Source organism: Polypterus senegalus, chromosome 1, assembly GCF_016835505.1.
Source record: "Polypterus senegalus isolate Bchr_013 chromosome 1, ASM1683550v1, whole genome shotgun sequence".
In the NCBI taxonomy this organism is placed as follows: Eukaryota; Metazoa; Chordata; class Cladistia; order Polypteriformes; family Polypteridae; genus Polypterus; species Polypterus senegalus.
Genome location: NC_053154.1, coordinates 299,107,404 through 299,133,449, shown reverse-complemented (window position 1 = coordinate 299,133,449; position 26,046 = coordinate 299,107,404). Strand labels below are relative to the sequence as shown.

General features: G+C 40.3%; 2 protein-coding genes across 3 annotated transcripts in view; one reads left to right on the top strand and one right to left on the bottom strand.

Annotated features, from left to right (window-relative positions):
- LOC120514464 (WW domain binding protein 1-like) overlaps positions 1 to 7,998 on the top strand; it is a 45,174-nt gene extending 37,176 nt beyond the window's left edge. For both annotated transcript variants that reach the window (XM_039734859.1, XM_039734868.1), the window contains exons 3-4: positions 641 to 802; positions 5,115 to 7,998. In XM_039734859.1, coding sequence (XP_039590793.1) covers positions 641 to 802; positions 5,115 to 5,815 — 863 coding nt within the window. In that variant the 3' untranslated portion in view covers positions 5,816 to 7,998. The remainder of the gene's footprint in view (positions 1 to 640; positions 803 to 5,114) is intronic.
- Positions 7,999 to 16,012: 8,014 nt separating this feature from the next.
- The window catches only part of LOC120514450 (steroid 17-alpha-hydroxylase/17,20 lyase), a 36,403-nt gene continuing 26,369 nt past the window's right edge, over positions 16,013 to 26,046 (bottom strand). The window contains exons 5-8 of the mRNA XM_039734838.1: positions 25,281 to 25,490; positions 22,568 to 22,737; positions 21,405 to 21,508; positions 16,013 to 16,368 (exon numbers count right to left, since the gene is read on the bottom strand). Of these exons, the coding sequence (XP_039590772.1) occupies positions 16,088 to 16,368; positions 21,405 to 21,508; positions 22,568 to 22,737; positions 25,281 to 25,490 (765 nt within the window). The 3' untranslated portion in view covers positions 16,013 to 16,087. The remainder of the gene's footprint in view (positions 16,369 to 21,404; positions 21,509 to 22,567; positions 22,738 to 25,280; positions 25,491 to 26,046) is intronic.

Below are 26,046 nucleotides of genomic sequence, written 5' to 3'. Positions count from 1 at the left end.
AAGTTTGTCACAGTTCTAGTTTTTTATTATAGCCCTAACTGTAGAAATGGGCATTTTCAGGCGATTAGCTGTTTTTTTATAACCATTTCCTGGGTTATGAAGGACAACACACTTCTCCTTAATTTGGATTGTGTGTTCTCTTTTTGCTTTGCCATGATGATGTTTGGATAAGGAAATTTTGTTTCTGTGTCTCCTCACGTTTGTATCCCAGTTAATCAGGCAGTCATTGATTTCAACTGGAAAGTCCCCATACACTCCAATCAAATTAACAATGTAAATAGGAAACGTGCTTCAGTTACATTGTTTCACATTTATTTCCGCAGGTGCCAACAATTGTGGCACATGTGTTTTTGTTAAATGTTTATTTCTTGATGAAGGCTTTTCTTTCAGTGAACTTGTTTCAATTAAAAGTCAGATGTTTCTCATGTTTTCAGTGCAAGATTACAGTTCTTCAGCAAACTGATTTTTTTTTTCTTTTCTAACCCTTCTTACTAATTTTTGCAAGGGGTGGCAAGAATAGTGGAGGGCACTGTATGTCCTTATATGGTATTGTGTTTTAATTTGTTTTATTTACTAAATTTTAAACAATACAGTTTCTAGTTATTAAATGTTATTTGTTTGCTTGCTTTTATATCTTTAGGGTTTTGGCTGGTTTGGACTATAATTATTATATTGAGCTGTTGCTGTGTTTGTCATCATCGGCGCACAAAGCATCGTCTACAGCAGCAGCAAAGGCAGCATGAAATCAACTTAATTGCCTACAGAGAAGCCCACAACTATGCCTCCCTTCCATTCTACTTCAGTATGTGTCCTACTTGCATTCATTTCCTATGTAATTCTTTAAGCGGTTTTAAAGTTCTCATTTAAAATGATCTGGCTTGTTTTCTGTTAAGGTATATTCTTGGGGGGGGAAACACCTGACACAAACAAAGGACTCTAAATTTCAAATATTTTTTTCAGCTTTTTCTTATTTTCGACTTCAGGAGAGCTTTTCAGTAAGAGCGTCAACATTTTCACTTACCCATTTTGCAGCAATCTGTGATAATGCAGAGTTACTACACTTTCTATTTTGTTTCCATTTTTTTCTAAAACTAGTTTTTCATATGTTTCCATGCTGATGTGTTCATTACTAGTTTAGAAGAAACCCTCCATTAAAATGTCAATATTGTCTTCACAAAAACATAATTTGTTTTTATTTGGCTCTGCAGCTTTTGAAAGAAGTCCACTTACCCACTACCTTTATCCTCTATTAAATATACCTTTCACTTCATGTGGCATGATTACTGATTGGCTTACTAAAATGTAAAGTTTTAAATGTAATCAGAGGTTAGGCAAAATGACACCTTTTATTGGCCAACCAAAAAAGATTACCTGACTTCTCATTACTTCCATAATGGCTAACACAGTACAACACTCTAGTACTAAATGTACTAAATGGCATTATTTTTCTAAACATTTAGATGAAAAGAAGCATGATCCTGTTCCAAAAGTAGTGGTGTTTCACCTTTTAGCAAATCAATTATGTACAGTCTGAGAATTGCTGATCACCTTGTAATTGGGAGTAGGCAATATACTGCTTATCCTTTTCTGTTCGAGAGTTGAATACCTGCCACCAAACCTATTTGAGTAGTAGATCATTAACAAACATTTTGACACATAAGAGGAATGCCTGTGTGCATATATAATCAGTAAATGATTTCTTAAACACATATATAAAATATAATATAACTTTTTGCCAGTTGTACTTCCCATAAACCCACTCTTGCATTCAGAAGATCCAAGAGGAGATACTGTGCTTTCTTAAGCTTAATAGTAAACAAGCATAGACTAAGTAGTGATTGTGATGGACACATTTCAACTTTGCATTTAACAAGCAAAAAAATGGCTTTTTATTTAAAATCTGTTCTTCAGCAATAACAGGTTATAGATAGTCAATGTAAGGGTAGGATTTTCAGCAAGGGTTAGGAATTATTTGTTTGTACAGGGATCTATAGTTACATAGAACTAATTGCCAAGCAGTAGTAGTGTTATAAAAATACAGAATAAATACAAAGTATCTGTTGTGGATTGAATAACAGGTTTAGTCAAAACTATCTCATTTATGCAGATTGCATCGGTTATCAAATGTCAACCAAATACATTCCTTTAATCTAAAAGGATGTTGGTGTTGCAGTAACTCTTTTTTTACTCTTTAATCAAGGAGGCTATTTGAATGTGTAATCCCAATCTACACAAGAGTCTTCAAATCTTAAATAACCTTGAAGTAGTATAATTATTTCCTTTTAATAAGTTCAAGAAACATTCATTTGAAACATAGAGCCAGAAGGTACTTCTCCAAAGAAGGGTAATAGGAATCAGGAACAAAGTGCAGGCAAATTCTTATACTTGAAGCTGAGACACCTTTGTGGCATATCTGAATTAGGTATTGGATTAATTTAGCTGCTATCTAACTAATTCAGTCTGGTCTTAAGATGCACCACAGTACAGTCTGCACTTTTAATGGTTTTTGCCAATTTTTTATTAATTTGCATTTCACTTTTTAAACTTGTGAGTATTTATTTTTGGTGCCTTTTTATTTCCTGTGTGTGTGTGTGTATATGTATGCTTGTGTGTGAGTATTTATGAAAGCTGTGCAGTATTCCAGTTATCATATTCTTGATGTCCTATGAAGGTTTTTTCCCAACCAGCTTTGGTCAACATATCTTTTACGTGCACAGTATTTTAAAATATTGTGGTTTCAGCAGCATGGTTTAATTTTTGCATCATACAGATGTCTAATGCTCTATAGACAACCTTATATAGGCTCTAATGACAAGCATGTGTTGCTCACTGTTGGCATGGGGTCTTCTAAGCTGTGTTAAGAATACATTTGTAACATGTTGGTATGTTTTGAAGAGCTAAATGTCCTTTATATGCTGCAGATAAGCAGGTTCAGATATGGATGGATGGTTTAACACTTTCAAGGCAGATTTTGACTTTTGTCATGAGGATGGGTTGACAGGTGGTAATCAACTGTAAACGGTAACAAAACCTGCCAGTATGTCTTAGTCGGACTGTCTTTGCTAAAAGGAGAATTAGTTGTAGTTGGTTTGACTGAGATTCGCTGTGCTAATGTGAACATCAAGGAGCTGACAATGGGGAAAAATGGCATCAACATCTGGCGAGAGATCAGAGGAAATGTGTAAAGCAAAATACTCTGGACAACGTTGTCTGACTCCAGTTTTGATACAAGTGATCGAAAATGAAGGTAAAGTACTAGCATCAGCTGATCATGGTATTGAACAGGTTTGGTCGCTGACGCACACATGGCAGCATTCACCTGGGAGGACTGCCACTTTCGATGACATGATGTGCAAATCAGATTTGCGATGCACTGCGACCACTACTGCCACCCCTCCACCTGCAACATGAAAAAGCCTGGCAGCCATCCTGCCGTGCTTTCCTGGCAAGCTGCTGGCCACAGCACACAGCAACAGGCATGTTAAATTGATTTCTGTGTGAAATCATTGCATTGTTTGCTTTTCAGAAAACTGTTTTTTGGGAAATAATATTCAAGCCCTCAGAGTTAAATTCAATTCAAGAGTGCGGAAACCAATGAATATCCCAGCAGTATCCCATATGGGACTCATGGTTATCAGTTCAATGTAGTTGTATTGAATATATCCTCTATTCGCTTCACCTGCATTTTTTTTGTATCTGTTCTTCACCATAGAGATTTTTAGTGATTCTCAAGGAAAACTTTTTAATCACGTTTAATGCAAAAATATTGTCAGACCATTTCCAGACAATCATCTTGTGCCTGACAGTGATGCACAATCATACAGGATCGAGCTTATGAATCAAACACCCGTCCCCCTCCCTCTTTTATTGGTCAAGAAGTAGGAAAACCAACTCTAAAATGTGCAGTGAAAGTTTAGTTTTTAATTCTGCTTAAAGGTTTACAGCAGGTAAATGCATTCATTAGTTGCTAATTGAGCAAGTGCTGATTGTGTATGATATGTATGGGCCTACTATGTACTGAAACATTTCTGAATTATTTCTCATGGATTGAATTTTGTTCTAGTTTAAGCAGTAACATGCACCTCTTTCTTTCTTCATTATTGTAGGCAAGTTTAAATTTCTTTAAGCAAGCTTTTATGGTAAGCTAGCAGTGCAGTAAACATTCTCACACTAGAATGCTTACAAAAATTGCAGTCCAAAGGACTATTAAACAATGTTAATCGATAGTACCTCACACAGCCCAACAAGTGTGAATATGTGTGTTAGGCGTGAGTGCCTGCCTGCCTGTCTGCCCCTGGTTATAAATGATGTGATCATGTAAAATAATGGAAGGCAGGAAGTTCTCAATTTAGTTTATAAGGTCATTTGTCAGTACCTGACATAAATTTTTCAAATGGAAATTTGACTTTAAGATTTACAATTTATTGTTTTTATGAAAACTAGTATAATGTATTATGCAGGGACATGTATCCTGTATATCATTAATAACAATAGTTTACATTTTTCCTCCTTTCTAAAGTCCACTGAGGCCCACAGCTTTTCTTCTTTATGGCACTTGAGGTTTAGAAAGAGTTCATGGTTGATCATGTATGTATGACTCTGAAGTTGTGGTATGTCTAAGATATCCATTTGTTTGGGACTCTTTGTTTTTGAGTTCAGAAAACTTTAATGACACTGTAGTATTCTGATAAGCTTTTATCTCTCTTTGTTCAATGGACTTTAAATGAATACTGCTGTGCATTTAATATCCAGTTCTACATTTTAAAAATAGATATTTTGACGTTCAACTAACTTTATTAACCGTTTACAGGATTACATTAAAGATCATGAGGAAAATCTTTTTAAAAACATTCATATCACTTATGACTGGCTAAGGCTCAAAGTCACTTCAGTTAGTGGGCAAAATGCCTGATCTTGCACAGAACAGCATGCAGCATCCTTACACAGTAATGTTTTTGTTTTAGTTCATGTTTTAATTGGTGTGACCAATATAGTGACAGTGTGACTAAAAGCAGCATTTTTAAAATGCATGATTCAAAAAGTCTACTATTGTATGTTTACAATTATTTTGGTATGTTTTGTAATTTTTTTTTTTTCCCTCTTTTTTTCTGCAGGGTTTTTGCCAAATTATCTCTTACCAGCTTATGAGGAAGTGGTAAACAGGCCACCAACTCCTCCTCCTCCTTATAGTGCCTTACAGCCATGTCCTCCACCTGGAAGTGGCGTTATAAATTTAGAACAGGTTGAAAGAAATCCCCATGCAATACAAGGTAGCCCTACACCTGTAGCAGATGTTCTCTCTGCACGACCTGGTGATCTTGACCCTCAGCCACCATTGGACTACATTCAGCAGGCTATCCTAGAACCGCCTCCTGCCATAGAACGTGATGGACAAGTTGCATGTAGCAATGAGATGGCTGATAGTGTTTCTTTCCCAGACAAAGAGGAAGATTGTCAGAAAGAGCTTTTGAAAGACTTCAGTTCTGAAAGCTTTTCAGAAGATAAAGAAAAAACACCTGGAAGGCACCGGCGTTTCACTGGAGATTCTGGCATCGAAGTTTGTGTTTGTCGTGGAAGGGAAGATGATGGGCTCCTTGATGATAATTTGGATGGACCAATGGACTTCTGTGAAGGCTGCAATTCCTGTGAATCTCAGCCTTGTGGGGATGAGGAACAAGGAATGGTTTACCCAGAGAGACATCAAGAAAATGGTCAGCCCCAGCCATCACGGCATCCTGTGTGCCTGCTTTTGCACACCATAAATGAGCAGGAGTTGCCGCATGCCCCAAATGGAAGCAGTGACCCTCAAAGCTGAGCACAAGAGACTTGAGGAAGAAGCTTAACAGGGGAAAATGTTTATTTGGTTCACTACTGTGGTTGATTTGTGGCCATCATTTATACTAAGAACAAATTTAAGCCATATGTGAATTATGTGCTGTCCTACTTTCCTTTTGCAGGACGGTCTTGACATTTGTGGTAAAGAAAAATGCAGGAATTGTTGTCTGAGAAACTCAGTAATTCTATGTTTGTGAAGCAAAGGTGTTTCTTTGCATGTTGGTTGCGCTGTCTTAATGTGAAGCAGGTCATGTAGGGTTCTTGGTGCCCATGTTCATACTGACAGGACAGGCTCATATGGGGAAGAAACTGCAAAGGAAGAAGCCTTAGTAGCTGTTAAAGAGTTTTGTTGTGTTAACTCCTCAGAGTACGGCTGTAGAGAGCTGTTCCAAAAGACACTGTTTTAAAAAATATATACAAAAACACAAAATGGTTTAAAGAATAATGGAAATCCTACATCATGGTTAACATGTATAAAATACAGTAAAATGTGTTTGGAAAGTTTTCAGCTTTTTTGGTTTTCTCATACTCGAGACATTTGATTATTAAGGGGGTTCATTCAGTGTTCGATGTGGTATGCAAATCTTTGAATGCTTGTGTGACATTTATAACAAAAGGGTCATTTAATTGTCCTGGCCTTTCAATGAAATAACCATTAAAAAGATACAGACAAGGGGATTAAAAGAGTGTTGTTAGTTTAAGAGCCTGTAATTGATTTTTTTTTTTTTTTTTTAATGCATTATTTCTGAGTAACTGGCCTTCGGGTCACTTATCTATAGTGAATTTTATATATGTAATTCTGCAGACCTGTTCAAAAATACTGCTGGGTACGCTGAAATGTTTTCTGTAGACATTTTTTTGCCCCTACAGGATTTTGACCTTGGCTATGGATATGGAAAGTAACTTGAATTTTTTGTTTTTATGGCTTTGACTATGCATTTTTTTCCTAGAAATCTCAAATTGGGCTTGTTGGCAGCAGAAAGCTAGTGTTATGCATTTGCACAAATTTAAACTTTAAAAATGAAGTTGAAATGATTTAGTTTTAATTTTTTACAAAGATAATTCAAGTCGACTTCGATTTACCTGCAGTTTGATTTTTGCTATTCATTTTTTGTGTTATTAGCAAATTGACCCCAATGTATGTTTAAGGAGTGTTTCTTTATTGTTCCAGTTTGTTTTTTAAGGCGACAGGTCATTTTATTGACAACTTTTAGTATTTTCAGAAAATGACTTTGCAGACCTGTTGACTGCAGTGCAGTTGTAGCTACCTGAGGCTGATTACAAATGAAACATTCCAGTTAACTGAACCATAAAACTTTCACTTACTGAGTAGGTAGGTGTATGGTAAGGTAGGCAGGTGTCACATGACTTTGCATTGAAACCACCAGTTTCCAAAATAAATTAACCAAACTTGAATTTTTGTTATCTGCCCACACAAGTCCTGTGTGTCAGTCATTTATAAACTTTCTCATTAGCAGATTTTATTTTTTTTAAGTATATTTTATCCTTAACTAGAATGCACTCTTTATTTTACAATCTATCTTAACCACTTCCATCTGGGCAAGAAATTTTGCTTGGTTAAAAGAAAAAAAGCATATAAAAAAAGTACATTTCCTTAAAAATTCCTGTGGTAGTCTGAGGTTCTGCAAGTAGGGGTGCTGAGGGGGCTTCTGCCTCCTCGTGATTCTTAAGTTACCGCTTACCTGACTGTGGTCCTGCACTCTTGTAGTGAAGCTTGGCGTCCCCCCAAGATGTGCTTCTGTGCCAATGAGAGAGGTGCTGCGGGTGAGAGACCACTTGGAATAATGTACTGTTAATTGACTTAGTACTTTTAGACTGGTTATTAGGAATTTTTTTTTTTTTTTTTAATTTTGTGTTACTCAATCAGAAGTAATTAATGCTTTTAATATTCATTTGATTTGTATCTGTGAGTCTGTGGTTTTCCTAAGAATAGTAAGTCTAAATTTTCATTTGTGACTGACTCAAAGTGTTACTAGTTTCTTTGTTAATTAACTATTCCTATCACTGTTATGGCTGGTAATATTGGTGCGCAGTCGTGGGTCTTAAATGGCTTCTGCTGTCTAGGGTTTGAGGGGTTTTTGTTTTGTTTTTTTGTTTTGAATGCACATCTGTTGAGCAAACCACTGTTTGTGAGCTGCTCTGCTCTCCTGGGAGTTTTTAATTTGAATGTCCTTGTTTATGTAATCACACTTTTCTTGTTGTGCCAAGTCCCACGCACAGAAAATACACACATTTTGAAAGATCCTTAATGTGTCTTTAATGGAATGAATGTGAGCATAATGCTCTGATTTAGCTCGTTTGGGGTTTTCTGGAATTGTAAAAATGACATTTTACAGTTAGACACCAGTGCTAACTTTTTCTGTTTATTAAAACCAAATGCAATAAAGTGAGGATTTTTAATAGAATATCATATTTAATGCCGAAGGATAAATGACTCACAAATGAACAATGCAGCAGAGCAGAATGGCAGAGATTCAGAATGCATTTTTAATTTGATTGTGTATGCCAGTATAACTCAGATCACTTTACGAGTCTAATTAATGTGCTACTCTGGATGATTAATTTTTCTCCCATGTCCCCGAGGGCTGTAGGTGTTCTGGTGTTACCTGCAGTGATGGACTCCAGCACACCACTGCTTCCTTATAAATTTGCTGCCCTCTGAATGGTACTCTGCATTTTGTAAATTCTTTGAGGTGTAATGTGAGTTCTGTGTAATGTTCATGCTTTTAAGTTTGTAATATTTCTCATTCACAAAGGTGATGGCATATGCTTTGACATGCATCAAGATTCCAGAATTTGCATATTTCTGAATCCTTCCCTGATTTTAATGAAAGTATTGCAAACATGGACTGCAATGGAGCCTGATGTCTGGCATATTCAGCTGAACATGAGCCCTTCGTCTCATGGGTCCAGTTTGCTTATTAGTTGCAGGCGTAGTGTTTCAAAAGACACTGCATCAGTTCAGGCAAGAGTCCAGTTTTGCCATTGCTTACCTGAATTTCTGGGACAGACCAGGCCCTGTTTTGTTTGTATGAAAATTTCAACTTGTTTGTCATTTGAAAGAGACTGTTGGTCAGTGAAACTTTTTGTATCAAATTAGAAACGGACATTGAAATGGGTGCCCAAGTGTAGTAACAGATGACTGTGAAATATTGCTTTGAGGATTAAAGTCTTGATGAAGCCATTGTGATGCTGTGTGTACCCACTGCCTTCCAGGGGTCCTTTGCATCCATGAGTTTCACATGGTGATAGTGAATGGGACTGAAGTGGTAAAACGGTTTGTGTTTTTGTGACGGAAGTCTTTTTTTTTTTTTTGGTGTTCTTACCTCTGATCTAGTTTAAGTGGGAATGACCTTGTGAAAATCTAAAATGCAGAAGTGCTAATTACTGTTGTGATGGTATATACAATTAGTCGTTTTTCGATATTTTTTTCTATAGACAAAGAAGCCCTTAAAGCAGATTTCGTACTGAGCAATAAAGATGTGATCAGTAGGTTTGGGCTGCTGCCAGGTGTGGTGTGTCTCGGCTTGCTGTGGTTTAATTTTTGACCAATCTGTTTGCTTCTGAAAAACACACAGGTCTGTGTTGATGAGCGGTGTGCAGGTTAAAACAGAGGCGATAATAAGCCAAGACTGTTTCCTTTTAAGTCTGAATTTTGCAGAGGAGTGTTTTGATATGTTATTGGTTGGCAGCACATGATCATTACAGCCCACCCTGTTGTCCCTGGTAGCAGATGTTGATCTTGGGTGGTGTGTCACATACCTGCCCTCCTCTGCCAGCCTTTTATCAAGAGACGTTGCAGACTTGGGTTACTTCTGTCACATGTGCTGAGTTGGACCGAAGTCCTCTTGGAAATGAAAGGTCCGATGTGAAAGCAGCTGTTTATTCCATGTCATTTGGGTCCTGCACTGCACTAGGGTTTTAAATGTTCACCTATCTTTGTAATGTTTATAGACATTTAATATTACTTAGATGAAAAATGTAATGAAAATGCATGAGAGGTGTTTCCTTTTTCGTTTATTATAAATAAGTTTCTAGTACTTGTGGGTACAAAACCTTAGTTTGAATGAACAGAAAATTATGCTTACTTAGAAAAACATGTTTCTGAAAAATTGCACTGTATTACAAGTCATATACTAAGGGCTTGTATTAAAAAACCTACCCCAGAAAAGCTGAAAATAAAAAAAAACTTGTATTTACTTTTAGGTGTAAAGTAGTGCTTTTTATATGATAATGGGTGAGGACTAATTACTTGTAGGTTTTAATTTTATGTTTATATTTTTCACCAGGGTGCAGCTCTGTTTTTGAATCTCGTGCTGAATGCAGTCATCTTGTCATTTTTAATAAGCACTGACCAGTAATCTTTTAACTCCATTTCTGGGCTCCTTAAAGTTGCCAAGGCCGCTGATTTACAGTGCATCCAGAAAGTATTCACAGCTCATCACTTTTCCACATTTTGTTATGTTACAGCCTTATTCCAAAATGGATTAAATTAATTTTTTTCCCTCAGAATTCTCAACATAACACCCCAAAATGACAATGTGAAAAATAAGTTTACTTAAGATTTTGCAAATTTATTAAAAAAATAAAAAAAAACGAGAAAGCACATGTACATAAGTATTCACAGCTTTTGCCATGAAGCTCAAAATTGAGCTCAGGTGCATCCCGTTTCCCCTGATCATCCTTGAGATGTTTCTGCAGCTTAATTGGAGTCCACGTGTGGTAAATTCAGTTGATTGGACATGATTTGGAAAGGCACACATCTGTCTATAGAAGGTCCCACAGTTGACAGTTTATATCAGAGCACAAACCAAGCATGAAGTAAAAGGAATTGTCTGTAGACCTCAGAGACAGGATTGTCTTGAGGCACAAATCTGGTGAAGGTTACAGACAAAGATTGAACTCTTTGGTGTGAATGTCAGGTGTCACGTTTGGAGGAAACCAGGCACCACTCATCACCAGGCCAATACCATCCCTACAGTGAAGCATGGTGGTGGCAGCATCGAGCTGTGGGGATGTTTTTCAGCTACAGAAACTGGGAGACTGGTCAGGATAAAGGGAAAGATGACTGCAGCAATGTACAGAGACATCATGGATGAAAACCTGCTCCAGAGCACTCTTGACCTCAGACTGGGGTGACGGTTCATCTTTCAGCAGGACAACGACCCTAAGCACACAGCCAAGATATCAAAGGAGTGGCTTCAGGACAACTCTGTTGAATGTCCTTGAGTGGACCAGACTTGAATCCGATTGAACATCACTGAGGAGATCTTAAAATGGCTGTGCACAGACGCTTCCCATCCAACTTGATGGAGCTTGAGAGGTGCTGCAAAGAGGAATGGGCGAAACTGGCCAAGGATAGGTGTGCCAAGCTTGTGGCATCATATTCAAAAAGACTTGAGGCTGTAATTGCTGCCAAAGGTACATTGACAAGTATTGAGCAAAGGCTGTGAATACTTATGTACATGTGATTTCTCAGTTTTTTTTTTTATTTTTTAAAAATTTGTGGAAACCTCAAGTAATTTTTTTTTAACATGGTAATTATGGGGTGTTGTGCGTAGAATTCTGAAGAAAAAAATTAATTTAATCCATTTTGGAATAAGGCTGTAACAACAAAATATGGAAAAAGTGAATTTCATGTGAATACTTTCTGGATGCACTGTATATCCCTGCTTTCATCGTCCCGTCGTTCAGTGGTTCAGCATTGATTCATACATGAAAATGAAGATGGTAGCCACTTAGCAGTATGAAATTCCAGTCTAGAAGTGGCAAACTTGCTGGGCTGTCCTTTAGCTTTCAGTTATCTGCTTCTTATTTCTGTCCTGAAGACCACTCTTAAAGACCCTGCTGTATCTGGCCCCCTGCAGGTGTCAGAGGACCAACTGCTAAAGAGCCCAGAGGCTTGTCGAGGAGCCAGTAAGCTGTTAATGTTGGCCATTGCATCGTCCACACTAAGCATGTGGTCCAGCTGCCAGGATGTGATGGAATGTGGACCATGTACAGTGGGTATAGAGAAGAGTTGCCCCCTTTGATGATAATCACAATGTTGCTTTACAGCCTGAATGACACAATGGAACCTTTAACACCCAATTCAAAGATATAATAACAGTTTGGAAAAAATATAATGACAACAAGAATCGCTGCGATTGATAAAGGATCACCTCCCTCCCTAACAATACTTCTAAACTCCCCTCAGGTGCAAGGAATCACTTTCTCCATTGCACACCAAGCTGATTGGTTCCCCCTGTGATTAACTGTGATCATTCTGATTAGACTATTTATGGAGATTTCCAGTGCTTGTTAGTGCACCTGAAAGCAAACAATTCCTTATGGGTGGCATGGCACTGTCAGAAGATCTCAGGGGGAAAGTTCTGAGCAGGCACAAGTCGGGAGATGGTTACAAAAAGATTTCAAATGCTTTTCCAAACCCTAGGAGCACAATATATAGCCCATCATGAAAAAATGGAATGTGTTTGGTACTACTATGACCCTACCTGAATCAGGCCATCTCTCCAAACTGGATGGAAGAGTGAGGAGGAAACTGGTCAATGGCCAAAAAGTATTCAATGGGAAGAAGACTTGCCTTCCAACATGACACTTGCCAAAGCATACAGCAAAAGTGACCACAGAGAGATAAAAGTGAATGCCCTTGCATGGTGTGGTCCAGAATGACACCTGTTGAAAAATCTGTGGAATGATTTGAAGTCTGCAATCCACCAACAGTCCCATTAGAACAGTCTGGATGAGAGCAGACCGTTCAGCTCAACAAAGCTCACCAGTCCTATCCACTTAATTCTTCCAACTCGAGTTTTGAAAGTCCCTAAACTCTTACTGTCTATCACACTACTTGGTAGCTTATTCCAAGTGTCTATCGTTCTTTGTGTAAAGAAAACTTCCTAATGTTTGTGCGAAATTTACTCTTAACAAGTTTTCAATTGTGTCCCCATGTTCTTGATGAACTCATTTTAAAATGACAGTCTCGATCCACAGGACTAATTTTCTTCATAAGTTTAAACACTTCAATCATGTCACCGCTTAATCTCCTTCTACTTAAATTGTTTAGGCTCAGCTGTTTTAATCTTTCATCATAATTCGACCCCTGTAGCCATGGACTCAGCCTGGTTGCTCTTCTCTGGACTCTCTCTAGCGCTGCTATGTCCTTTTTGTAGCCTGGAGACCAAAATTGCACCCAATACTCCAGATGAGGCCTCACCAGGTTGAGCAGAACCTCCTTGGACTTGTACTTTACACACCGTGCTATATAACCTAACATTCTGTTAGCCTTCTTCATGGCTTCTGAACACCATCTGGCAGTTGATCATGTCAAGTCACCATGGCTCCTAAATCCTTCCCATAAGGTGTACTTTCAATTTTCAAACCTAACATTTTTACTTATGTGTATTACTTTACATTTACTGACATTAAATTTCATCTGCCACAAATCTACCCAACCCTGCAAGTCTCTCTTTAATGATTTAACGGATTCCAAATTATCTGCCAATCCACCTGTCTTGGTATCCTCTACAAATTTAACCAGCTTGTTACTTGTATTCCTGTCTAAAACCTCTCTCTCTCGGTTCATCCTGCTTCCTCTTCAGACCCGGTCCTGCCCACATGGCATTTCTCGATTCCTATTCGTCCTCTTCCAAACCCTTCCCCATGCTGCCTGTGGCCTCCCATACACCTCCACGTCACTTTTCTCGAGTCCTATTCCTCCTTCGGACTACCGTGTTCCCCCACTCCTCTCATGACCCCATTGGTGTCATGTCTTCGCCCGATATCTATCCTGACCGCGTAACCTTTCACTTCGGCCATGTCTGCACCTGGGAGTTTTTCCCGTAGCCTGCTACGAAAAGGTACTCTCTTGACCATTGCCATTGGTTTCGCTCCTTGCTATTTTCGTTATACTGCAATGGTTGTTTCCTAAGCCTTCGTTATAAAATGAACGACAGTATCATCTGTCGACGGGTTGTTGTACAACGTCCTCTCTATTTCGAGATCTGGCAACTGCCTGTTCCTATCAGTGGGTTATTTCTTGACACAAACAGTTGACGAAGGCAATGCACTCTCACCACGACATAGGCCTGTAGTTTTCGTTGCATCACATTGGGACAGATTTGGAGACGTTCTTCCTGTTGTTCTTTCCAACGCAAATCGAGTTATCACAACAAGTCACAAGTACTATCAATACATGGCAACATCTACGGTTTATGGTCGTGAAGCTGAAATTCAAGCTCTTTCCGAGATTAGATCTTTCGACTCATTATCGGTCGTCTCAAGCAAAACACCTATTCACAACTGCGTCTTTCAAGAAGTATTTCTTCCTTCTTGATTTCTGAATTCCTTTCTCACCGTTTTCTGTTCCTATTCTTACACCGCCGTATGCTACGACGGGTGTCTACTAGTTTGTGTATATACTGATGCCTGCCGAACACCACTTTTAACATTGACCAGTTTTGATGAGGTTCCTCACGCTATCGCCCTCTGCTTCCTGTGTCTAAGCCAATTCTACAAACATCACCCTGAACTCCCATTTTTTGGTTTGATGCCCAACCTCTCATGCTTATCAAACGCTTTCTGAAAGTCAAGATAGATAATATCATATGCTCCACTTTGATCGTATCCTTTTGTTACTTCCTCATAGAATTCCAGCATGTTAGTAAAACATGACCTCCCTCTTCTGAACCCATGCTGACTGTTCGTAATAACTCCTATACTTGCCATGTGCTGCTCAATCTTATCCTTAATTCCTTCCATTAATTATCTTGTGATGCACATTAAACTTACTGGACTATAGTTTCTTGGATCTGCCCAGTCACCCTTTTTATATAACAGGCTAATATTTGCCATTTTCCAGTCCTTTGGAATCTCCCCAATCTGCAGTGACTACCTAAACATGTCAAAGGTTTATATCTGGACTCGATAGCCTCCTTAAGAACCCGAGGGTGAATATTATCTGGTGCTGGTGATTTGTTTGATTTTCAGCCCACCATCTGACATTTGCCTGAGCTTGAACACTCCTGTAAAGATGAGCAGGCAAATATTCCTCAATCTGGATGTGTAAAGTTGATAGAGGAGGATCCCAACAGGCTCGACGCTGTCATTAAAGCAAAAGGTGGTACAACAAAGTACTGAAAGTGGGTGATGATCCTTTATCACTTCAGACTTTTTTTTTTTTATAATTATTTTTCCAAACTAAGTTGTTAGAGGTAGTATATCAAGTAAATAAAGCTGAAAAATTATTTTTGTGTGATTTGTTTTCATTTTTGGCTGTAATGCAACAAAAGGTATTTTCACAGGGGCCAATTCTTTTCTATACCCTCATACCTTTGTGGTGGTTGGTAGGCTGTTGGGGGCTTCTGTGATCATGCTACCTGCCACATCCCTTTTCTCAAGTATGCCTTGATAAGATGCTGCCCACTTTGTTGCAGTTCCTCAAACTCATTCCCACCCAAGTGTGTACTCCATGGTTATCAAACGTGTTGCATTGGTGCCATGAGAGCAGCCCACAGATGGCTGTCAGGCTTGGATTAGGACAATAGGGGTACAAAAATATTTAAAAGTGTGGTGCAGTTGGGGCAAAGTAATTGGACAATTTACAGTTTCCCTTACCACAAAACAGACTGGAAAGTGACCAGGGGTGACCTTTTATAGTAATGAACCAAAACAGGGCAGGACTGAGACCACATCTGGAGTGTTGTGTGCACCCAAGACCCCGCAGCAGTGGCGACTTAAAGACGTTTCCTGCTGCGACAGACTCGGACAATTAAATCTGTTCAGTCTCGAGCAGCGAAGGCAGCATGGGGACCTAATCGCAATATTTCAAATCCTCCAAGGCTTTGATAAAGCAGATTTAAGACTGAAGCCAGGTGGAAGCACCTCTTTACTCTGAGAGTTGTGGGACTTGGGGAGAAACAACTAAGACATGGAGTTGAAGCAAAAACGCTTAACAACCTTTAAGAAGACATTAGATATTGGGAGGGCTTAGCCTTCAGCTAAACAAGTGGGCTTGACAAACCAGATGGCCTCCTCTCGTCTGTCAAAGTTTTTACGTGTCTGTGAGTGGGTCAGGTGAGCACATTGTGTTGGCACATTTTATATTCTTACAACCAAGAGAATTTTTTTTTATTCTTTGTAACTTTTATTGTCTTCCAGGATTTCAGAACATGGCACAGGTTGAGGAAGAAGAGTCACTTGCAAAATGCAAAAGTGTATTGGCAGAGGATGCCTCTTAACTGGAGACTTGTTGATTTTTCAGCCATACGTCCCTCAGCCTGGTGTCCACCATAAACTTGTTCGGCTGGAGGACGACTCCAAACTTGCCCTGCAGGTCAGGTAAAGAGTGGCCTTCAGGAATAGACAGGGAGAAGCGCTGCAGCAGCCAGGACATGAAGAGAAAGAGCTCCATCTTGGCCAGGGCTTCACCCACGCAGACACGAGTTCCCAGCCCAAAAGGCAGGAAGTTGTGTGACGGAGCGAGAATGAGCTGTCCTTCTTCATCCAGAAAGCGCCCTGCGAAAGAGAGGGAGAGAGAAAGGAGGATGATGACGACGTGGCCCACCCCTGACAGCCTGAGCATTCATTACATGGGCACAAAAGATGGTGCCCTCTGATAGTGGCTGCACTGGGTGGCAGGCATTTGAAGGAGTCACACTTGTAATAAGCGGACAAGTTCATAACCGGGACAGGAGATGTACTGTAAATCAAAGTTGAAGAACAGAAAAGAAAGATTTCATTTAAATGGATAGAATTTGGCCAACAATCAGCACTCAAGAACTCATCGTGACAAAGTGAAAGACGTTTTCAGAAAGGTCTGCAAATGTCTTAAAAATCCAAAACTGAAATCTCGCATTCCTTAGAAGTACCCCTCGGACCCCTTGTTGTGGCACGGCAGACTGTGTTCAGGGGCTTCCCGCTTCTAAATATTTACAGGGGCAGACCCCTGCAGATGGCTGATACACAATTCACACTGCAGGTAAAAAAAAAAACAATCCATCAAGTCCAAGGGGCTTTCTGTGGTGAGGCATCGATCAGGCAGGGGCATTAAAACCATTTGTAAAGCTTTGGCATTCCCAGGAGTGCATTAGCCTCAATAATTGAGAAATGGACCAAGTGTAGAACCACCAGGAGTCTTCTTAGAGTTGACCATCCCGGGTGATCAGGGCCAGCCAAGGACCCAGTGATTAATCTAACAGAGCCTGAGAGAACCCTGCAGAAAGACGTCCATCTTGGCAGTACTCCTTCAATCAGGCATTTATGGGGAGTGGATGGACAATGACCACTCAAGTAAAAGACGTGACCGCTTAAAGGACTAGGAGAGCTTTGTGGAAAATGACTCTCTGGTGTGATGAGAGAAAAACTGAGCTCTTTAGGCAAAACTTCAGGGACTACGTCTGGGAAGACCAGGCCCTGCTTTTGACCTGCCTAATGCCATCCCTACAATGAAGCATGGTGGTGGCAGCATCATGTTATGGGGTGCTTCTCCGTGGCAGGGACAGGGAGCCTGGTCAGAACTGAGGGAAGGAGGATATAATACAGAGAGGTCCTTAAAGAAAACTGTAACCCCAAAATGCGAGACCTTTTAATACTACAATGACCTGAAGCATCCAGCCAAGACAATGCTGGGAGTGGCTTTGTGACCAGTCTGTTTGAGTGGAGAGACCTGAAGATGGCCGTTTACAGACACTTTCCATCCCATCTAACGGAACTTGAGAGGATTCTACAAGAAAGAAGACGAAAAGCTGCCCAAATCCAGGTGTGCAAAACTTGTAGAGACCTTCACACGAAGACTCAAAGCTGTAAGTGGTGCCAGAGGGGCTTCTACAAAGTGCTGACTTAAGGTACCTGTGTAGAGGTTTGAGGTGTTGATTTTTAAGAAATTTGCAAACATTTCACTTTGTCATTTTGGGTTATTGAGTGTAGATTGATGGGTAAAAATGAGAAATTTAAAATTAAATTTAAGTAAAGTGTGCAGAAACTGAAGGGGGCTGAATACTTTTGAAGTCCTCTGTATAAATGTAATAATCAGAGCTCATTTAAAATTGACACAAATCATAACACACTTGTCCTGTGAATCTTCTTTCCAGTGTTAATCACACAAATAGAGAGATCAATTGGTTTTGTTCCTGAATGATTTTAGTTTGCTGAGACTGACGTGGTTCTTTGTGAGAAGCACTGAGCTGCAGGCACACGTCTCGTCTTCTCCACCACATGTGCTCCGCCCCCAATCCAAGCACCAAAGCTCCCCACAACAATTCTCCTAACCCCCCAGTGCTGCTCGTTATTTCTTTCTTTATTTTTTTTTTCTACTGATGGCAGCTGTGAAGCCAACATGCTTGGCCTGCTCGGCTGTGGCTCTCGTGTTGTCACACAGGATAGCTGGGGGACACAGCACTTGACACTTTGACCCCTGTGGCGTGGCATGGTCAGTAGCCCCTCTTTACAGTAAGTCGTTTCTAACTTTAATATATTCAGTGTTTGCTCAGGAATATGCTAGTAATTCTCACTTAGGAGTGTACCTTTAAAGTTATTTTGGAGACGTTGCTCCCATTCCATCATGTCTAGCCACCATTCTTTATGTTTAATCTAGTAGGCCACCACCATTTTGGTACTTTTAGATGCTGCCTGCTGCTGGGCATGTGATGTGCACTCTGTGTGATGCATGGGGTTGTTTTTTGCAGTATAAATGCTGATTGGGAAGCATCATCCTAACTAATTGCAGGAAAATCAATTCAGGAAAAAATTATAGATTGGAGTTTAGTTTTGGCTTTGCCCTTGAGCTGTGCTGAGCGCTCCTAAGACTCGTGAGTACGGACATTAGCAAAAGTCTGCATCTGGCTTTTTGACCTCCTTCGATTTCTGCTGAAATTTGAACACAACGGGCATAAGTGGTAAACTAACGATCAACGGCGTTTTCAAGGCCTCCTCATCCTGGCAGGTGCCAAAGCCCGTCCTGACAGTAATGGGTACAAGGCAGAACACGGGCCCGGGCAGCGGGCCAGTCCTTCGCAGGACCCATTTTCTCTCACACATACACACACACACTTGGCTGATTTGCCGGTTTTTACCAATTTAACTTAACACGCATGGTTTTGGGGATGTTGGAGGAAGACCACTCTGGCATGGGGAAAACGTTCAAAATGCACACAGACATTGGACTGTAAAGCAGCTAAGCCTTCTTTTGTGTCGCCACACTGCCCATTTGGAAAAAATACGGTATGCTCTTTGACATAGGGCGGCGTGCTGGTGTAGTGGGTAGCGCTGCTGCCTCCCAGTAAGGAGACCTGGGTTCACTTCCCCAGTCCTCCCTGCGTGGAGTTTGCATGTTCTCCCCATGTCTGTGTGGGTTTCCTCTCAGTCCTAGGACATGCAGGTTAGGTGCATTGGCGATCCTAAATTGTCCCTAGTGTGTGTGCGCCCTGTGGTGTGCTGGCACCCTTCCCAGGGTTTGTTCCTGCCTTGTACTCTGTGCTGGCTAGAATTGGCTCCAGCAGACCCCCATGACCCTGTGTTAGGATATAGCTGGTTGGACGATGACTAACTGAGTTTTGACATGTGTATATAATTACAGTCCTGGCCGAAATTATCAGCACCCCTGGAATTTTCCCAGAAAATGCACCATTTCTTCCAGAAAGTTGCTGCAATTACAATTTTTTTGGTATACATGTTTATTTCCTTTATGTGCATTGGAACAACACAAAAAAACAGAGAAAAGAAGCCAAATCTGACAAAATTTCACACAAAACTTAAAAACTGGTCTGGCCAAAACTATTGGCACCCTCAACTTAATATTTGGTTGCACGCCCTTTGGGGAAAAATAACTGAAATCAAACGCTTCCTATAACCATCAACAAGCTTGTTACATCTCTCAACTGGAATTTCTGAACACTCTTCTTTTGCAAACTGCTCAAGGTCTCTCAGATTTGAAGGGTGTCTTCTCCCAACAGCAATTTTGAGATCTCTCCATAAGTGTTCAATCGGATTTAGAGCCGGACTTATTGCTGGCCACTTCAGAACTCTCCAGTGCTTTGTCTTCAACCATTTCTGGGTGCTTTCAGAAGATATGTTTGGGGTCATTGTCATGCTGGAACACCCATGACCCCTGACGCAGACCCATCTTTCTGACACTGGACCCTACATTGCACCCCAATATGTTTTGGTAGTCTTCAGATTTCATGATGCCTTGCACACAGTCAAGGCATCCAGTGCCAGAGGCAGCAAAACATCCCCAAAACATCTAAGACCCTCCACCATGTTTGACTGTAGGTACTGTGTTGTTCTTTTCTTTGTAGGCCTCATTCCATTTTCTATAAACAGTAGAATGATGAGCTTTACCAAAAAGCTCTACTTTGGTCTCATCTGTTCACAAGACGTTCGTCTCAAGGATTTTGGGTTCCTCAAGTACATTTTGGTAAACTCCAGTCTGGCTTTTTAATGTTTCTGTGTCAGCAGTGGGGTCCTCCTGGCTCTCCTGCCATAGCGTTTCATTTCGTTCAGATGTCAATGGATAGTTTGAGCTGACACTGTTGCACCCTCAGTCTATAGAAGATCTTGAGTATGTTTTGAAGTTGATTGGGGCTGTTTCGCCACCATTCAGACTATCCTTCATTGCAGTCTTTTATCAATTTTGCTCTTCCGTCCACGTCCATGGAGATTAGCTACAGTGCCATGTGTTGTGAACTTCTTGATTATGTTGCGCACATTGGACAAAGAACGTGAAGATCTCTGGAGATGGACTTGTAGCCTTGAGATTGTTGATATTTTTCCACAATTTTTGTTCTCCAGTCCTCAGACAATTCTCTGCTCTTCTTTCTGTTCTCCAAGCTTAGTGTGGCACACTCAGACACACAACAGAAAGGCTGAGTCAAATTTTCTCCATTTTAACTGGCTTCAGGTGTGATTGCTATATTGCCAGCACCTGTTTCTTGCCACAGGTGAGTTCAAACGAGAATCATATGCTTGAAATAAAACGATTTACCCACAATTTTGAAAAGGTGCCAATAATTTTGTCCTGCCCATTTTTGGAGTTCTGTGTGACATGATGTCAGATTTGGCTTCTTTTCTGTTTTTTTGTTGTTCCAATGCACATAAAGGAAAAAAACACGTGTATACCAAAACATTTGTTATTGCAACAATTATCTGGGAGAAATGGTGCATTTTCTGGGAAAATTCCAGGGGTGCCGATTAATTTAGGCCATGACTGTACGTTCTCAATTCTGTTTTGTTCATGGCAGAGTCACGGAGGGACAGAGGGTCTCTCACCAGCGTTTGGCTTAAGGTCAAGTGCCAGTCCAGCAGAGAGCAATGTCTGGCACACACTGTTAATTGTGTCCTAAAATACAAAAGCAAAATGTCACCCTATATCAGCATCTGCTTTGTTTCCTGCAAAAGATCAGATCTTAGAACTAAGCCTTTGAGAGCAAAGCAAATGCCAGTTGAGGGCCACGTAATGAGAGAGCCTGAGAGCCATTTGAAGGGCTGTCAGCATATTTTGTTTGGTTATTCTGTTAGATAGCAGACTGGAGAGGGTTATTAATGTTTTTTTTTACCAGGATCAAATTTGTCGGAGTCTGGCCATTCGTTGTCATCATGATGTATGGACCACAGGTTGATCACAATTCGAGCTCCTTTGGGAATTGTGTATTCACCAATGCTGAAAAAGAAAAGAAACAAAATAATAATTCAGTTCATTTTATCCTTTAAAATAATATTAGGAAGGCGTTTATCTTGAGGCAAGACTATTGCCAAGAGTGTTTTTCAGGTCCCGTCCTCCTCTCAACCATTTAAGGTTAACGGCCCACTCCCACGGTCCTCTCGCCGCTCATTGGCGTGAATGCTTTTCTCAGACACAGTTCCTGTGCTCTCAGCTCTTGTAAATTTTTACATTTTCCTCACTTTAAGTTCCCAATAAAAGAAGACGTATTATGTCCAAGTCTTAATGAAGAATCTTCTTCCGAAAGGTTATTAACGGAAGAAATGAGTACAGAGACAATCCTAGCACCAAGAAACGAAGTCAAACGTATTGTTGCGAAAATTGTCGATCAGTTACACGGCAAATTGGTTAAATGCGTATCAATAGACTACGCTGAAACAGATGGTGGTGATGGTGCAGAACATGAAAGCATCAACTTACAATATCATGAAGAATATCTACAACTGTTAACAGCGTCCGGTCTTTAGGTGCATATGTGTGACAGTCAGTTGGCCAGTCAGATATATCAGAGATGGTGTAGGGGTGTCAGAGGGTGAATACTTGTGTGATTAGTTATTTAGTGTGTTGTGTTTAATTTTGACCTCTCTGTGTTCATTTTGATTTTAAAGAGTCTTTTCCTGCTGATCAGTGTCAAAAAAGCCAAATTAAATGCACTGTGATTCAATTTTGTGTAACAATAAAATGTGAAAACTTCCAAGGGGGTGAATGCCTCTTATAGGTAGTGATACAGAAATATAGACGGTATTGACTTGTCATATATGGCAGCGTTTGTAAAATGTAGACGAGTGAAGCTAGCTTAATGGCCTTACAGTTTATAAATATATGGTGGGGAGGCAGAGAAGTGACAAGCCCCCATTCTTCTACTGAATGTCACTTACTTTTTTTTTCTCCACACTTTTAGATGTGCTGTCTATATGCACATATTCACATTCGTCCCAGATATACATTTTTTTATTCGTTAAACAAAACCTTGTTTTGTAAGGTGAATTTTTGAAGTACCTGGAATCTTCCATAGCTATATGAGGAATGAGCAGTGGAGTCACTGGCCGAATGCGCAGAACCTCCCGGATTGTGGCCTCCAGGTATGGAAGTCTTCCTCTGTCTCTCAGGGTGGGTCGGCTGTCCAGCCCGATGATGTTGTCCATCTCTTCTTGTATCTTCTTCTGGATCTGAGGAGACAGAGGTGTGGAGTGTGAACTCGGCTGAGGATGGGCTGTGCTCCACTTAAATCAAGAGCACTGGAAAGGACAAATTGCTGACCTCTCCAAAAATATCTCTCCATTATAAAAACAAAAATGTTGGAAGGAGACGAGACGTGACTTTCTCAGAGATAATTTCACGTCCTGCGAGACGAGACTTTGTGCCAAGAGATATAGCCACGCCCGGGGCCGTAATAAAAGACAAAAAGTAGATGACAAAGTAGAACGTCGTAAGGGATTCAAAAACATTGGTGTGGTACACATGCAGAGCAGGTTAGAGATAATGGAAGTACGAAAACTTGAAAATCTCAAAACAAGGATAGTAAAGATCGCATTAGCGCAAACAAATGGACATTATTACTTGGTGAAATAACAGAACAGCGAAAAGAGATCAAATGTATTGTTCAGATTTAAACTTCAAGTCAGAGACTTGTAGATCATATAATTTATGTTATAAAATGCTGTTTTATGGGAATTCTGAATAACCGTCTTTACAAAAACTTTACGTGTTTAACTTAAAGTAATGACAAATCTTTATTTAAAAAAAAAAAAGAGAGAGAGATGTTTGGAAAAGAAAGCTTTATATAATTTAGCTTTTGGATTTGCTCTTACTATTTATTAAGGGTTGCTAAGCAGAAAAGAACTCCATGATACGTCGATGCAGTCTTACAGCACCAAAGCCAAAAACCTGACAAATTTAATTTTCTGATAAACCTGATTTAAATGCCATAAAATCAGCTTTAAAGAGCTTGTGGAAATTCAAATAGCTGAATTATTTTGATATTTACTAAATGTCTACACGTGGCATGACATAATAATGTTTACTGTTTTAGTATTGGCCAAAAACTGTTAGTGAATAAATTGAGAATGTACACATAGTAAGATAAATCAAATAGTCCAAAATAATGTCATTGTTTTATAAACAGCACTCTGAAATCCCCCCACAGCCAATAGAAAGCCCCTCATTTGTTGTTACCTTTAGGACCACTCTCCCATCTACCACACATGAAATTCAAGCTCTGAACTGTATATTTTTGTAAATTAAAAGTATGAAAATTTCAGGCCTTCTTACATTCGTTCATTCATTAAAAAATAACTCCATGGCCTTTGTTATGAGGGTTGCTTTCAAGTGTGCATTCAGACCTAACGTGTATACTTCCTATGGGCCATTCTTTACATTTATAAACCATAAATTTCATCAGCCTCAAATTTTCCCCCCATGTAATGTAATAATTCTGCTGATTTTGGATCATCTGCCATTTCACCAAGTCAGGTATTTTCTGCAAACTTGACCAGTTTGTTATTCATATTCCTATCCAGATCATTCCTATTTCCAGTGCGGTCCCAGCACTGACCCCTAAGGGACTCTGTATTTAACATCCGCTCGTTCTGGTAAGGTTCCTTGCACCATAACCCTCTGCTTCCTGTGTTTTAGAGAATTTTGAACCCATACACCCTGAAACTGGTCCACTCTTACTATCAGACTTGCACCAATAAAGCATCCTGACCCTCTGGAAATATTTAGCTATAGTGAAAGCTTTAGGATTTAATATTAGTGGTCACTATAGTCAGTTGGAATAGAGCCACTGAGTTTAAAAAGCAAAGACTTGAACCCGTCAAGAACAGCCTTGTTCCCTGCCCTACAACAATAAGCCTGTTTGGGTGAGCTTTGGATTTCTATATTGCAGAACATGGCATTATGAGGGGTTCCACTGCCAACATTCCAGTTTTGGCGCTTTTCCACTGCATAGTACGGCACAACACGGTTCAGTTCAGCTCACTTTTGGGGGGTTTTCCACTGGGAACAGTACCTGGTCCTTTTTTTAGTACCACCTCAGCCGAAGGTTCCAAGCGCGCCGAACTGTTACCAAAATGTGACGTGTAAACTCTGCTGGTCACTGATAGGCCGGAGAAAATCGTCAATTCTGCGTCCCTGAACTTGCAACACGAGACACAACAGACCCGTTAGATTTTTTAGCACAGCCAGCGAAGGTTCGGATGCACCATTTTGTTTTAACCAAAAATGGCTGTGTTGTGGTCTATTGAGGAAGTACAGACGTTCCTCTCGTTGGTAGCCGAGGAGCGGATCCGAGAGAGAGCTGGATGGGGCGACGCGGAATGAAAAAGGTTTTCAGGAGGTCGCTTGTGGCGCGTTTACGATGATGTCATGGCAGTAGAGGCGGCGCAACTATAACGACATCGAATAATCCCGCTCACTCTAAAGCGGTACTAAACTGCAGTCGAAACGCAAACCGAGCCGAACTGAGCCGAACCAAGGTGAGCTGTACTGAACCGTGCTGTGCCGTACTATACAGTGGAAAAGCGCCATTAGTGTGCAGGCATTATCATGTTTGACAGACACCCACAAAGATCACAATCCAGCCATTCTGCAACTCCAAGACTGATCCGAACAACTGTCCACCAAACAAAGGTAATTTTTTTACGCAGCTCTACTTGTTCTGGAAAAAAGTATCTGCATAAATATGTGATCTGTCACTTCTTTACATGCTTACCTCTGGATAGTGGATCAGATATGCAACCATCCACTTCATGACTGTAGAGGTAGTCTCCACTCCGGCCCCAAAGATGTCTGCCAAGGTCATAAGCACGTGGTCATCTGAGAGGCCCACCTCCTTTGCATGCGTGTCATTGTTTTCTAAATTGCGCTTGGCTCGCAGAAATGAATCCATCAAGTCTTTTTCTTCATCGGCGTTAAAGTCTGCCTAAAGTAGACATAACAAAACTCAGGAAGACTTTAGGAATCAAATAACATCTCCAAAAGCTTTTTAAGGGACCACAATGAGAATATAAATCTAAATTAATTAGAAAGAAAAGCAGGAGTATCTTTCTTTCTGTCTGTGCCATTCATTTCAATCTATTATATAGTGCCTTTCATATCCTTTCTGTCTGTCTTTCTAGTCACAAGGAAACTGGTTTGCCAAAAGGCACGTAGAATGAAATATATCTGTCTAAACCCAATAATACTGGACACCACATAGCACATGAGGCTGACATTTAGGGCCGGTTTATACTCGGAATGCGTACTCATCATGGCTGCCACACGTTCCCAGCATTCATTTGACGCGTCCTCTGAGCACGTCCTCAGAAATTAATGCAACGCATGCGCAAGTTGCCATATCAGGAAAATGTCGGGGGCAGGGGGGGAAATCAGAGTCTCTGTTTACTATCTATATGTGCCAGATACCCGCAGCCGCTTTCAAGATAGTGCAGGATTGATGTGCGCACTTCGAAGTTAGATCAATGGTTCGATGTGGTGAA